The sequence below is a fragment of the Prenolepis imparis genome, unplaced genomic scaffold (assembly GCF_030444845.1).
Source record: "Prenolepis imparis isolate NDT839.2.m4 unplaced genomic scaffold, iyPreImpa1.0 SCAF_4, whole genome shotgun sequence".
NCBI classification, from domain to species: domain Eukaryota; kingdom Metazoa; phylum Arthropoda; class Insecta; order Hymenoptera; family Formicidae; genus Prenolepis; species Prenolepis imparis.
In genome coordinates, this window is record NW_028141162.1 from 3336631 (window position 1) to 3353272 (window position 16642).

Consider the following 16642-nt stretch of genomic DNA (forward strand, 5'->3'; position numbering starts at 1 on the left):
TCATCATCTCGTACTCTCCTCGCGCAGCATCCTCGTGGAGAACGACTCGGAACTACGCGCTAACCCCACCCAACCCTTCGTCGCGAAAGGGTGAAGAGGGAGAAATCGGGGAGAGGGGAATCCGGGGAGGGAAGGAAAGAGAGGAGAGCTCTGCCGTTTCGCGAGGTAATAGTTTCATACCTCGTTCCGGCTCTGCACCCTCTAATTCAACGTAATAACGACATTCAACCTGCCGTTTCCATCTCCCCTCTCGCCGATCCCTCTCGATGCACCGTTGCGTCGCCGTAGCACGAGGAAAAAGTGTCCTCCTCCTCGTGGAGAAACGTCATCGGTCGCGAATCAGGCTACCGCGTCATAAATTTTCCTCCGGGAAAACTTTTTTGCTTCGCGGAAAATTTCCTCTGCGATAAAAAGATGAAGAATCATCTATTTCTCTCTCTCGCTTTCGAAATATCTTCGTAGCGGCGTTAAATGATTTGACTACGGTAAAAATTCTTTCAATTGACAAAAACACGGCCGTTTCCCCCAACAATACGCGCGAGCCTTGTGCCTGTCGGATAGCTTCGATATTTCGAACTATCGAGATAATTTAGGATGCAAAAAGGCGGGGAAGGTCGAGGCGAGGCACTTTATTTCTGCGCGGCTCGTCTCGCATCAGCGGTCTCGACCTGATCAAAGTTAAGTAGACGCGCCCCCTGACTGGTGAGACCTCTTTGAAGCTACGTTGCGGTTTCTCTTTGCCCTAATCTCCTCCTCCGCAACCCTCTCCCTCTTTACTTCCTCTTGTTTCTCCTTGCCTATCGTGCGATCGGGTTCTTCGTCACCTTCCGGACCGAGACTTCTCGTCACTCGAGACACCTTCGTGGATCGACATGCATCGTAATTAGTTTGTTTATCCGCGCAAAAGCTCACCGATGCGCGCCCGTAAGAAAGCAAGTCGCCCCCCCTCCTCTTCCCTGACTCGTTAGTTGCTTTCAAAAAGGTCCAACAAAACAGAGCCCGAATATCAGATGGCCAACGATGGATTTCACTTCCATCACCTTCGCATGAATGGATGCAATCTCGGCGGATATTCCATTTACCGCTCATTCATTCGACACTTTTTTCGACTCCTTCACGTCTCTAATGAGCAGTTCCGATGGGCGTCGGACTCTCCAGCCGTAGTGCAAAATGACCGAGTGCGTTGGTGGATGCAATTTTCTTCCTCCCATCGGATTCAAAGGAGAAGAGAGAGAGAGAGAAAGAGTTCCTTCGTTTCTCCGTTCTTAGCAGCTTCTCTACCTTCGGGTAACTCTTTTCACCCAATTCAGATCTCTCTGCCGACGGTACTCTCGACATGCTCATGCACTCACGTACGACTCACGTGCACGTCTGCGTAATACCAGGGATCGATCGGTTGCTTCTCGATCGATCCGAAGCTGGATCCATGTTGTTTTTGCCCTTCGCTCGCGCGACTCTTCCTTTTATCTTCTGTTCGCTTCGCTTGCGACGTTACTGAATCGAACCTATCCACCTCCTCCTCATCTTTCTCCTTCTTCTCTTCGCCTTCTTCTCCCCGTGACTTTGTATTCCCGTGATTGCTTTCTAAATCTCGCGTACGTGCCAGAAAGTTCTATAAGAAAAAGTGAAATCGTTAAAAATCTTGTTATTTTATAAATATAAGAGTAAAAATATAGAAAAATATGCAAAACGATACAAAGTTGATTGAAATAATTTACGCTTCGATAGCTTAGTTTAGAAAAATAAAATAGAAATATGTATGTGTGTGTGTGAAACAAGATAAAGAAAGTTTTTATACAATTTTTCTTAAATATTTCAAATGAAGTCCATTATATATCGCAATCTCGTATATATAATACGTATAATACTTTGCGAGGTACGTAGTATTTTCTCGCATACGTTGTCTTTACCGAAAGGCTAAACGCTACGGCGGTCGAGAGGTCCCCAAGTGAAGAAAAAAGGGAAGCGCGAGCATTATTTCTGTCTCCTATAATATAACCGTGTCCGTTTCTCTCGTCTTCCTTGCCCCGCCGAGTCTCATTTCGAGTCGTGATCGGGGTAATGAGGCCCCGCGCGCAGTGGCAGCGGACCGAGATACCCGAAGAGGTGATGCGAAGAAAGGAAAGCGAAACAAGAGGCGAGACAAGAGAAGAGATCTCGGATGGTATCAACGTGAAAGGAACGGAAAGAAGAGTGGCCTGGGTACAGGCCAGCATCAGGAAGAGAAGGGGGTAGGTGCAGGCGGGGGCGAGGTAAAACGAACGGAGAAGCCACGATGCTGCTGACGTGGTAGGGGTAAGGACGCTGATTATGGGGTGTCAAACAATCATGCTGATTGTATATTCTGCGCTGACTCCTTCTGTCTGCCTTTACGTCTACTCGTATAGGCTGCAACCAAGTGGCGGGCTCTCGTTTCCTCATCTTTGCGTCCTTCTTCTTCGTTCTTGTCGTCGTCGTAGCTATTCTTCTGCTCTCTTCTTTTCGACGAGAGACTATCCGAAGAGAGAGAAAGAAATTATCCAATGCGCCTTCTAACAGGTTCACTGTCAGAGAAAGAGACGAAAACTGCGTTTCTAAAGGCACGTCATGGTGGTTTACGAGGAGGAAGTTATTTATCCGGCTAAGATAAACGAACGGTCGAGTTAAAAAAATCCGCCGGATGGGAAGAATGGATGAGAAACTCCCTAGTTGACCTTTTATCTTGTAGAGAATTTGAATAATTCAGAAATGTTAAAAAAAGACGCCGTGGCAGAGGGAAAATCATCGGGGAAAACGCCGATGATTCCCGATAAGAGAGACAGTTCGCTATTTGCGTCAGCCGCGTATTTTTCGGCCGCGTAAATGTCTAATGATTTTTACCGCGCGGCCAGTTACCGGGTGGTTAAGGTTAAGAAGCGTGTAATTCGCTTCGTTGCGAGCTTCGTCCACGGAGGTGCGCGCGAAGAATCCAGGAGCAGCTTGTCGCGAGTTAGCAAGAAGGGAATCATCTCTCTCTCTCTCTCTCTCTCTCTCTCTCTCTCTCTCGCTCTCTCGTATCCCCCTTGGCCGGCATATTACTCGGCCGGCGAGAAAGAGACAAAGAGGCCGCGGCTGAGACCGGCGCATCTCGACTCTTTACCTATTTACCGGGAGATGTGCTCGTACTTTAGCTAGAAGATACACCCAAAAAGACGATGAGCCGCGCGCGGGAGAGCGGAAAAGGACGAGGGGGGACCCCCGTGAACATATACCGAGAGAGGAGGGTCCGATCTCGCGATTCCCACGTGCCTCCGCAGCTACCAAGAATGCGGCTACCTTTCTGGCTGCCGCAGGGATTTTTTTTCCACCTACTGATTGTCCTACCGTGGATCTCTCTCGGTACTCACCTCCTCCACGGCCTGCATTTTACCCGTCGTACTTAGAATGCTGCCGACGCGGCTTAATGGAGGCCTAGTGCGTGCTTGTACGAGATTATTACGCCTCCTTGCCGCTACTCGCTGGCAGCTGGCACTCTTACTTAAACGTTATTTCGATGTTCTTGAGAACAGCACGATCATATCCATGTACACTTATGTAGCGAGTCTAATTCCAATATATCTCATTTTAACCGACATTCGACTGCCATAAATTTAGAGGACACAATCGTAATTTTTATCTCACCATCAAAGCTGTTAGAAATTGAAGAATACAGAAAAATAACTCTGCTCGTTTTTATCATAATTCTATATATAAAAAAAATTACGCGTGTGCTTCATTTATAAATTTATTTGTTTTTTTATAACGCAAAAAATTTATTTTACGAAGATATTGCCTAATCGTAACACAACAGAAAGCAGAAGTTTACGTTCAGTTGTTCAAAAGTTTCCCCGATCCAAAGTCTACCAGCCCCGCGAGAAACAGGCGGATAAGGGTTGCTTTTCTTAAACGGGGGAAAGGGTAGGAAGTTGCGAGGCAATTAGGAAAGTGTCACACACACTCCTATCGCGACTCACCCTCGCAACATGGCGACCCCTATCATGCTCTATCACGAGGTTATTAACGTACGCGTTAAATCGTCTATAGGAGATGTGAAAGGATCTATGACACATTAAGAAGCAGCGCGCTTAACACACATTTGTATTGTTACTTTTCTTTCAAGATGTATTTTCGATACAATTTATGCATATTACGTCGCATTAAACGAACACGCGTCATCAAACGTTTGCGTGAAAATAATTCGTGTCGAGAAAAAGTAGATCGTCGCTGCGGCACAGCTGAGAAACGGCGACGTAAACTTTTCTTCTTTGCAATTCGTACTTCCCGCAGGAAGGCGAAGTTCGAAGCGTGGCCAACGAGTCTTCGATGCCTGCTAAAATGACAAACGCGACCGCAGAACTTAATTAAACTCGTAAATCCGTCGGCACCATCGTCGACTTCCACGACCGTTGTTGCGTCTCCTAGTACTTATTTACCTCGGAATACACGCTATAAACGACGTCTCGGCCAATCAGAAACGTCGAATGCATCATGCATACCATGCACGAGGCACGTCCATGACGGATACCTGCACTTCCACTTTGCATTTAAAAAATTTAATGCTAATAGGGCTGCATAATGATCTGATAATGACATGGTTAAAAACGAACTGCGCAGTTGTACAGAGTATCCTAGGATTTTATAGTTTTTTTTTTCTTATATATATATATATATATATATATATATATATATATATATATAAAAGGACTCTTGCATGAGGTCAAATATTGCAATCGATTTTTCTTTAACAAAATTTTCGACATCGAGCGTCTGTATAATTTGAAAAAAAAATCTCACCTTAGAATTCTATTAAAGCGAAATTGACTTGAAATTAAATAAACAAAAAAATCTTGTTTGCCTTTTTGAAATAAATATATATATATATATATATATATATATATATATATATATATATAAATAAGGAATTTAAGAGATATTTCTCTTCTCTCTCGAATTCTAAGATGTTCGCGCTGATCGTCGAAGATGCCGGACGTTCTCGCATCTACGGAGAAATCCTATCTGAGACGCCTTCCGCAAAGTGGAATTTCAGAAATCCCTCTCCCCCTACCCTTGTGCGGCAGTGACCGATGCGGAACTTTATCGCCTGCCCGGTTTATCGCGTATCCTGGTGGTACAACATCCTTCGTGTCCGTCCAATCAGGCGCACGCTTGGCGGACGGCTTAAGGAAACCCGTGGCGACCGCTTAGCCCAGACCGCGATAATAAACAGGGCAGTCGTGCCGTTCCGTTTCCACGTATTCTTCATATTGCACGACAGGGAACTAGAAGCGCGCGAAAGACTAAGCCGCAGATAAGCGGAAACAGATTCCTTTCCTCGCTTCCTTTAAGTCGGATCGTCGTACGTCCCCGACGGGAGATAAGCCATAACGAGCGTATTCGACTAGAGGAGCCCCCTAATTAGTTCTAGCAGTTTGCTACATTCATTTTTGATCCCACGCGACGGTCGCGCGACGTAACACATTTTCGCCCACCTGCGGTGAAAGGTCGAACGCTTTTGGTGCGAGGAGGTGGTCCTCTCTTCCTCATTAATTCTAAAATATTCATTCTTCACATTTTTATGTTTCTATTTTTTTTGGTCACAATTTGTCACTTCAAAATTTTCGAAACCTGCGTCGATTTTAGGCTCCCGTTGCGATCGTAATCATGATTTTTCAATCAACGTGGATATACGCAAATTAATGCTATTTATTTTTAAAAACTAAAATATGCCATCGACGCGCAAAAATTTGCATCAGAGATTTCTATAAAACGTCGTCCTGTAGAAAGGACAAACTCGAGATCGAATCAAACCCTTTGCTTCGATGCATTCAGCCTTTTCCCACGCGACGATCGAATGCGAGTTCCAGACCACTGGAGATGGATTGTTTCTTCTACGCTTCTCGTCGCTTCTACTGCCAATTTAACTTTCGATACTTGGATTCAAAAATTTAGCATGAACTTTTAAACAATATCTTTCAATTTTTTTTATCATTGGCATCAATAGCTTTTATTAATTTCTACTTCCTCAAAAATTTTCAAAGTTTCTAGAAAAAAGTGGCAATTATATTGGAATTTAATAATTGTATGTATATTATCGGAATCATCTCTTAGTGAATGTTATTGAAATTTCTATAGATAAAATAGAAAAATGCACATCAAATTATAGCAAGTTGTGAATTACGCAAGGATGAGCGTTTGATGCCGAAAATCGAAACGTCCCTCAATCAAGGATACTGGTTCGAATCGATTTGAGCTGATCGAGAAACGATCTCGGGCAAATCGATCCAAAGTTGATTCGCCGACTGAAATCGTAGAAAGAATCATGTTGGACGAGCGAAGCGAGAAAGCGGTTCACGAACTGGAAATAGGGATCGTTTTACCGAAACATTCGCATACGCGTACGATCAAAAAACTCTGAAAATACTACGATAAATATTTTAAATTTCTTTTATAATAATAAGAAATTTCTTTTTTTTTACATGAGCTATTTAAGAGAATGCCATTTTTTCGTTTTCTCCTTATTTATGATAATAAAAGTACTTTCTAACATCATTCGCGATTCACGCCGCGTTTCGTCCCCGCACCGTTTATGTCTCTAGGTCGTAAATAATCCCGACCTTTGCCGGCGGATTTGAAGTTTCCACCACGTTCCTCGTAATCGCTGCCATTCGCAGAAAATATTCGCTACGAATTAGCATACTTTTACTCAGACGCCGCTACTAGGAAACTTATCTTTTTACCAATTCAGCGAGTCTGATTTGGTGAATCACATTGAAAATGTTAAATCGTACGAAATGAATAGTTGACCATTGAGTCATCCTCGAATGTGTGTTACCCTCTCCTTTAACTCACACTTTACTTCGTCACGAATACCGCACACGGCGTATAAATTTGGCGTTCAATCTCGATGATCAGTACGCAGATTCCACGCATGCCAGAACGGTGTCGATCCGTTCTTCCATTATTTCGCGTTGACGCCGGAAATTCCACAAATCCCAATGTCGTCATTCGATCCCATCGATTTACCTCGACTCCGATATGTATAGAGCTCGGCAATTTCGATAAAAGATCTTGTAACTGCGAGATTGACAAATAATTGGATGACTTCATTGATTACGAAATTGAAAAATTTCCGAAAAATATACATCTCTCTGCGTCATGTAGCCCCCGGTTGTCGTGTATCGTCGGTAAATTTCATGCATCTAGAGACGAGGTATCTTACCTATAATTGAAAAAAACACGCTCTCTTTTATTTTTGCGGGAACAAGGAGCACGCTAAAACGCGAGTGAACGGAAGTATCGAGGTGAGGTAGACGAATTAGGATCGGGAGGAAGCCCATGCTCTCGATTTTTTTTTTTCCCCCCATACGAAATTCTTGTACTCGTAACATCGCCGGTACACTGACTCGATCGTGTCGACGTAAGAAAGGAGAGGAAAGCAAGAGAGCAGGAGAAAGATAAAGAGAGATAAAGAGAGAGAATGAAGAATAGAAAGGATGCGCGACGAAGAAGAAGACGGTATCTCGCGGAGAAGCGAGAGAAGGTAAGGAATGAAAGACAAGACAAGAGAAGGTGGAGGAGGAGGTAGTTACGTGATCCACGCTCGAGAAGGCACGGATGCTTCCTTTCGATCGTTCCATTTTGCCTCACAATATTGCCGGTCTCACCTGTCGCTGTTTATTTTTTAATATCCGCGAAACATGCCAGTGAAAAATCCTCCGGATATGCGTCGACGCTTCCTGCAGTTTTAATCATTATTAATATCGTTAAATAATGTAGTAAACTCGAGAAAAAATGTAGGAGAGAAGATGCGCAATTTTTATTATTTATTTTGTAAAAGTAGAGAATGTGCACCTAGATTCGGTCGGGCTGCTTAATAGATTCCGGTGTCGAGGGCTGCCGAGATGACTCGAAAACGGATTCGTACGTGCGTGATGGTTCGCGAAAAAAGCGATTACGGTACGTCAGGAAAAAGTAAGCGAGCACTGCCAGCCGATAAACAATAACGGCACCAACGATCACACAATCGCCAACGGTCTATCCGAAAGGCCGATCTGGCGCACTCGAGTGGCAAGAATTGCTCCAGACCCTCTTCCGTCGCGTCGTCGTGCTTCTTTTCCACCTTGGATTAATTGATAGCCAATCAACGGCGCGACTTGAGCGTAGTCAATTGATTAACAAACTGCTACCGTTCCTTTGCCGCTATTCCGCTGGATATACATTGCAATAATCCGCCGTAAAAACATACGAGTTATCATCAGAAAGCGAGCAATATTTTTCAAAAGACTGCATCGACATGTAATAAATTTCTAGATATCAATCGCAATTATTTATTTATCGATATTATTATTGTTTGTATAAATATTAAATTTTGCACAGATATAAAAGTAATGTTATGTTGAAAGAGAGTACAATGAATATTAGAAAATCTGAAAAGAAAATTTGTAATTACTGTATCTAGAAGGAAGGTAGGGCCACCTACGCAAGTTCCGTCGGTCTAGATCCTAATGAAAGGCCTTTCGTGACCCTACCGTGCTTCGCTACAAGGAATTTGAGTATACTGGTTTAAACGAAGTCGAGCTCGAGCTGCAAGATTGTAGTCCCCAGCAGCCGAGAGGAATCCTATTCCTGGAAGTAGCAATGTCATTTAATGAAAGGCTCTCCGATTTATATCCGGTTCTCCTGTTTTCTCCGCATTATTTTCTCGCGCGCTTTAGCCGCATTTAACAATCGAGTTATTTATTTTTAAATTCGATCATGTAATAATTTAAAGTACTTATGAGATACTTCTCCTCTCGCGCTTTATTTAGAAAGCAACATATTGTTCGAGTTGAAAAATACGAATATGACAAATCGATCGCCGTCGCAACGTTTCAAAGGAACAACGATCTCAAAATTACGTGAAGAAAGGGGCAATGGATACACATATACATAGGTGTATACTCGCGAAACATACTGTTACCTCAATTATCCTTTCCGTCGCTTTTCAAAGACACAATAAGTGATATCGTCTTTTCAAAACCTCAAAAAGACGTAAGTCTGAAAGTCACTTCCTTTCAGCGCCCACTTTTGAGGCGGTCCTGTGAAAACGTTTAACACGCAAAATTACAAGTAAACTCCGGAAACTCGTTCATGAAATCTCACAGCGGTGCTTAACATGGAGCGACAAGTTTGTACGAATAAGAGGGAATCATTTATTTATCTAAATCTAAGAATTAACAAACTTACATTTAGACTAACAATAGAAATGATTGATAAATATTAGCGATATAAAATTCACGAAATGCAAATTTTACGATTTAATCAAATGCGTGTACAAACATACGATCTGTCGCGGTCGTAGTTTTTCTTATTGACTGATTTAATGATCCTTTTTATTCATACATCTTTCGTTAACCGCGATCAGGCCTTTGTATCGTCTTGACGAGAGCAATTATTACGATACTCCGGTCGGAGGTAAGACCTCAGCATTTCCGGGCGCATCATCGGGGCTCGCCATTCATGCTTCGTTCTTCATTCACCCTGAAAATTGCGCGCGAACGTGATGCAAGGAGAGAAAGAGGAAGACGCACGAGAGAGCGGTAATCCTGGCGGCCTGAGAGATCATATCGAGAGAAAGCACAAACACCAAAGACTATCGGGCGCGTCGAAAGAAGATGGTAGTGAAACACGTGGAGGGGAAAAGGGGCAAATTCTCGTCGATCGGCTCTTTTTTTCTTTCGGCACCTAAATCCGGGGCCCTATTGTAAATCCCGGCCCGAGGCAAATTACTGCACGATGCGTGCGTGCGTGCGTGCGTGCGAAACACAGAGAGACTCCCGAGCTCTGCGGCTGGCGACGTTACGCTAAACAGATTTCCTCCTCTTGCAAATTCGCAGCGCCCGAGGATTGAATGGAGCACCCGAGATAAAGGAACAGCGCGGGGAATGAATGGCAACGTGAATGAGAGCGGGTTGTGACGGGAGAAGACGAGGGGAGAGACGGAAAGGAGAGAGAGAAGAGGCGCGAGAATGCAAATCGAGCGAACGAAATTACCGGTGATGGTCATTGAAGTCGAGCAGCGGGCATTGTCGATCTCGGTTTCGCAGATTGAACTCCTCCGAGTTTACTGACTCCCGGTAGGAGGAGAATATCGATGTAAGGGAACAACGCGCGTAGTCGAGTTACCGCGAGATGGGAAAGAATCTCTCTCCAATCGCCCTTCACACTTCCTTTTTCGCACGAGCAGTCCGGTTTAATTAAGCCATTTAGGCGCATTGTAGATACATTGCTGCGTTATAATTATATAGTTGTGAAATTTTAGATATTTTTTTATATTAGGAAAATATAGAAGATATATCGCAATAAAATTATATTTTACATATCGCCACGTTATAAAATATTTGAAAATTTATTTAATAAATTTTTCGTACACAAGTTATTGGAACTCCACCCTTTAAATATTTTCTTTCGACGAGATTGAGAGAATCGAAGCGGCGGCGAACGGACAGGATCTCTGCCGAGAGATTGTTGACGTCCCCGAGAAGAAACACTATCCTCGAGACAGGATACTCGGTATAAGAAGAAATCGTATGGATGGTAAGCGATACGCGCGAGTTTCCTGCGTAAGACTTCTCTCGCGTTCGGTACGTTACGAGGCCGGTTTATATGTGCATTGCCCGATATATCGAGAGATCACGTATATAGATCGGGGGGGCCCCGCAATATATATCGAGACGACGCGGCAATATCGACTTACATTACACGACCGAACGACTATCTATCTCGGTGGGAACCGAAGCCCCACTTCGGAACTTCTTGAGTTCTTCTTCTTAACGGCCGTGATCTCTCGGCTCGCTCGGGATTCTAAAATCTCGCGTACGCCACGTCGATCGCTACGGCGGCGAAGGACGAGGTCGACGAGGTGGAACCAATGCTCGCTGAGAGCTCGTCGAACTCTCTCGCTCTCTTTCTCATCTCGAGTGGCTTTGAGGAAAAATTCCGCCTGGTTACAGGAAAATTTGTATCCAAAAAATAAAGAAAAAGTAACTAATAATTCCAATTAAAATTCAATAGCTCGAGGATGAGAGAGAGAGAGAGAGAGAGAATTTTCATATTGTTTCATGTCACGCTGACGGCAAAATGTACAACTTGCACGTAACTCACGAGTATCAGGGTCGACGTCAGTCACGATCGCCCGAGTGGGCTCTCTTCTCATCGCAGAGAAAAGATCTCTGAACGATTTTAAGCGATTTGGTCGGTAGCGAGAAGATGAGGTCGATCGAACCGTCGAATAGCGGTAGCACCTTGGAGAGAAGAGACTCTTTCGTCTCTTCTCCCCGCAAAAGGGAATGGGGAGGAAGAGCGGGGGTGGCGGCTAGATGGGAGGGAAACCGAGAAACGACGAAATGACGGCGGTCGATGGACGGTTCGTTAAGTAGATGGCTGGTCGGAGGACTAAGCACCAAAACCACCTCACTGTGGTTTCACACCCGCGGAGTGTGTATGCGAGAGAGAGAGAAAGAGATGAGGCTGCAATAAACAGCTCGGAGTTTCTTTGGTCAGGACTCGTGCGTTCTTTCGGTCAGGATCGACGACTATGGATCGAGACTACGACTCTGCGATCCTTGAAGAGCAAGAAGAAGTCGTCTCCTGAAAATCGGTCAACGGCGACGACGCGAGCATTGGCGTGACGATCAGCTGTGCGACTCGGAATGTCAAACCGACGACGAAGACCAACATAATAGAGAAACGTGATGTCGGTCATTGTACATAATAATGATTAATGAAATAATGATCAAGAGATCATTGTCGGCTTATTTGTCCACAAAAGAAGACTCTCAAATTTATGTACCTCGAGTTTAAATTCTGCACTCGTTATTCATTATATTGTTGTAACATGAATATATGATTAATTATAATATTGCATCCAGAATAACGTTAATTAGCATGTATACAAGTTTAAAATTGTTTTAAAAAAAATTAGAACGTATGGTCACCGTGCTAATAAAGCATCGCTAAGCGCAAAGGAAGGAAAAAAAGAAGAAGATAATAGAGAGAAAAAGCCATCTTTCGTCTTGAATGGAATCGAACGTCCCTCTCTCTCCTTTTCTCGCTCGTTCGCTCCTAGAGCGAGAACCCCGTTCGGGGGGAAACGGACTATTATCCAACAGATGGTCTTGTGCCGACACCGATCCGAATAGAGTGGTGTGTTTGTGCCTTTGTTTTGTTACCGTTGTTCCGGTAATTGCGGCAAATACGCTGCCATTTTCGGTAATCAGCCCCTCGAGCGCCTCCTGCGCCTTGCCAAGGCGGTCCCCTTTGAGAATTCCGAAACGACCTCGACCTTCCGCTCGGTAGGCGTAACGACAGTTTTACCCGTGGACCGATCGGTCCCGACCTCGACCTAGCCTCGTGGTAGATACTCAGCCGATTTGAACGATATCTGAAATTATAATAGTACTCGTCGTGTATCAATGGCTTGTACTCACGTTTTTTTTTTTTTTTTTTTTTTTTTACTTGAAAAGCTAGAATAGTGGTTTAAAAAATACGGTGGTTGAAAATGTCAATTTACAAATTGACAGTATCAACGCAACAGCTGATATATTCTGGATAATTGTTAAATAAAAGAGATTTATTTGTAATTATAATGAATACACGAGAGGAAGATATTTTACATATAAATAGTTTTCATATATAATGATAGAGGTATTTCCCCACTGTTTGCACGCAAAAGAGGTAATTCCGATGAGTTTCGTGTTAATTTTCTCCGAAGTTATGTGCGAACGAAATATTTAGCATAACTGCGAACTATAATTATCATCAAGCACGTGTTGTGTTAACAGAAGTTCTATCAACAGTCACGCAGAGCAATTGATTTCGAAATCTTTTTTTCTGATATATCTCTGCAAAAGACAGCTAAAATGAGTTGGTAATTTTTCATCGCATAAATCTGAATTCTAAAGTTTCTCTTCTAGTTGTAAGAATTAATTTTTTTTCAAAATCTTTTTTTCTTTCTTCCTTTCTGAAAACTTGAAAATTTTCAGATTTTATATAAATAAGCTCGGCGAATTTTAAAACAAGTAATTATCAGTCGGTGAAAGAATTTCTGAAATAGATTAACGCACTTTCGGGATTCGAGTTTTGTCATCAGCTGATTTCGCCCGCGTTGATGAGATTCATCCATCAATTTCTTTCGCTTAAGAAACATTTATATCGTTTTAAAAATCCCGCTACTTATGATGCAGATTCTAGTAATAGAGACACGCAGAATGAAATAATATTACTAATACTTCCTACAAATATAGAGTCGACCGATGCAAGGAATCGTGATTTGAGTTTCTTTCCTAGAAGCGAGGTCTCTTCGAGAAAAGAGAAGGTACGGTGTGAGATTATAATTATAAAACTTGTGATACGGTAAATAATGTCTGTCGCGACTGAAATACACAAGAATATTGTCACACTTATTGTTAGTGTATGCAACAAAGAGATGGCTTATACAAAGAAAGCCAGAAAGAAGGTACGCAAAAATCATGTTGTTTTTTGTTCGATCGCGAACGATTGAGATTTTATTTTTATTATCGATATTTTTTTACGGAATCGTTTTATTTATTAACGATCTTAATCTCATCGCGACGCGTGCATCTCACGAGATCACACTCGTACAAAGCACATACACACGTTCACTACCAGCCGAGCGCTATTAACTTCCGTCGCGACTTCTTCGATTCGTGACTCATGTCAATTAATCTACCGGTTGTTACTCACTCGAAACTCTCCGTTACCAGCTCATACGATTTGCTGCGCATTTTAAAAGGCACGTTTCACGACATATGTCCCAATAATTCAGTTTCGTATAGATTAATTTTTAAATATTGAATTTATTGAAAAATTTTAATCAAGAAAGGATATATATAAATATATATATATATATTTTTTTATATATGTATATGTATACATCTTTTCTTAATTATATATAACTATATATATAATATATATATTAGAAATGCAAAAATATTACTTTTCTTGTAGTATTGTATATAAACTCGTATTCTGATGTGACGTGTGATGTTAAATTACGATTTGATTGAACTAAAAGATAAAGATGTTATCTCGTAAAATATTTATATTATGCATTTGATCTGCGCAATTAATGGAATCGACTCTAAGGAAAAATAATTTCTTCTGTTATAGATACGGGCGTAGGTACCACGGAATGGACTTATCCATCCACAGCGCCGTCTTATCCGGCTCCCCCCGTCAGCAGCAGCGGATCCTATTCTCCTTTACCAGGCGGTGCATTTTCGTATCCAGGAGAATCATTGTCGCATCATCCAACGACGGAGCCGGTACCGCTACCAACCGGTATGATCAATTAATATTCAATACAATATGAAAAATTGAACTAATTTACACCGCTTACCCGATAATGCAATTCGCCGACGCTATTAATTAAGAAACACCTACGACGATTTAATTATATTCCGACGCACGACTCGTTCCAGGAAAATTTACGACCATAACATGCAATCTCCGCTTGTAACATGCAATCTCAAAGGTGTTTCATTTGTATCTATTTTAGAAACTATATTACAGTCAATTATCAAAATACGGAAACTCGTAAAGTCATTTTGCTGATAATTTACGAAGGTAAAAATCACAATAAAACTCGAAATTGACAAAACATATTTTACAGATCGCAAGTTACAGCAACTAAAATCTTAGCAAAGAGTTCTCACATAAATGCAAAGTTATTAATAGATAACAATCGTTACATTCACGCAATTTGTCTGACTGTATAAATTTCCTTTACGGGCCTTGCAATAAATTATCTTCTCGAATAAAGAATTAGGAAATCGAAGCGCGATATTGGCGTTTTTCGCTTGCAGTGCTCTCCTCGGAGAATCAGCAAGACACCTACACGCCGAACTGCGTGTCCATGTACTCGGGACATGGCACTTCGCCGACCACCTCTTTGCCGTTGGTACCCACCAGGCCCAGCGACCCTGACATCTTCGCCGGCGGTGGTACGGGCAATGCGGGCAGTCCGGGTTACCATTACAGTTCTTGGACACCTGGCCCGGCGACTCCGGTCCCGGCCTCCCACAACTACAATCCCAATTATCAAGGCTATTACAACAATCCGAGTCAGAATTACATCACAGGTCCGACACCTATGGTCCTCTATCCTCAGCTCTACAGCACCGTCAATCAGAATCAGATTCATTTGCATTTGCATGGCGATCTGAGCGACGAACAAGTCACCATAGCGGGCGGCAATCTCACCATCAGCAGCATCCGAGAGATCGGCGTGCTCGGGGAGGAGAGCGAACAGAGAAACGACGTATGGAGACCGTACTAAGGGAGGAAGAGGTATCTATCGATATATGATTTTATAAAATCGCGTCAGCGATCTCTTATCGTGCGTGAATTTTAATAGCGCGAGTTTCTGATTGTGGCAATGTAATCTCTGATTAGTGCAGTGACGACATACAAATATCGACGAACAAAGATAGCAGAATGTATGTCAAATACTTTTTGGAAGAAAACGGTGCGTGAGACATTCCGTTATTTGCTGTATGATGCAGCATTCGAACTCTTTCGAACATTCGCGTAACCATCCGCGTGAATTAACGTAACTGTGAGAACTCAGTTGGAATAAGCGATATCCGGTGTTTCGTAATAGTGATCGCGTATGAAAGTGAAAATATTGACTCATTCACGTCGAATGTGTGAGATAAAGTAGAGAAACTTCGGTAAAAAAAAATAAATAATGTACAATCTATGAAAAATCAACGAGCAGATCGGGGGAGATCTCATTAATCGAAATGTGAGACTAATCAGTGACTGAAAGAATCATCACTTTATTCGCTCAATTTCTCGATATAAAAGATCGAGTCGTGAGAATACCGTTTGATTCTTGAAATTAGTCAAACGCTGTAACGTTGTAAATACACAAATATTTTCAGAAATGAAATAAAGTCTTGCCCGACAGGTTCCTAAAATCCTTTTTCACGTTTTATGAAAAAGTTTCACGTCGATATCAAAGCCACAGATATATTTCAAAATTATTCCTTCCATTTAGAATGTATTTAGAATACACATATAAATAATATTTTTCAAACCTTTTCACACGAATTAAATTTAAAAAGGTATGATGAACGGAATAATATATTCCGATTGTCTTTTCGAGTAGAAAAAGTTTCGTTCGGCGAATGGGAAGGGAGAACAACGTCGTCGTCTCTCCCATCGCGGGGGAACGGATAACCCTTTTTACGAGCGCAGCGAGCTCTATTTAATATTTAAAGCACGCTGGAAATGACGAACGGATGGATAGTTGCGGTCTGTCTGGTCGCGACATCGCCGGTTCGCGTCGTTCCTGCGTCCCTTTATTAGCGACTCACCCTGTGCTGCTTCGTGCCAGCAAAATCTTTAAACCTGTTTCGCCTAAATTAACCCACTGCTTTGTACTATAATTAATTTATTATTTTTACGGAAAAACTTAAAATAGCTAAATCAATTCATTTAAATCATAATTTAATCGCTTCTAAAATTATTTACATATCAATTAAAAGTGAAAGGATTGGATAAATTATTTTTACATGATTTTCCGATTTCTATTTCTCAATTTTCAATTTATCTTTTAATGAATCAATCTTTTAGTTTATTA

The 16642-nt window shown here is 42.2% G+C and overlaps 1 protein-coding gene across 2 annotated transcripts in view; it reads left to right on the forward strand.

Annotated features, from left to right (window-relative positions):
- LOC145934973 (uncharacterized) overlaps window positions 1–15966 on the forward strand; it is a 28342-nt gene extending 12376 nt beyond the window's left edge. For both annotated transcript variants that reach the window (XM_083035919.1, XM_083035920.1), the window contains exons 5-6: window positions 14167–14337; window positions 14862–15966. In XM_083035919.1, the coding sequence (XP_082892045.1) occupies window positions 14167–14337; window positions 14862–15334 (644 nt within the window). In that variant the 3' untranslated portion in view covers window positions 15335–15966. The remainder of the gene's footprint in view (window positions 1–14166; window positions 14338–14861) is intronic.
- The last annotated feature ends 676 nt before the right edge of the window (window positions 15967–16642 follow it).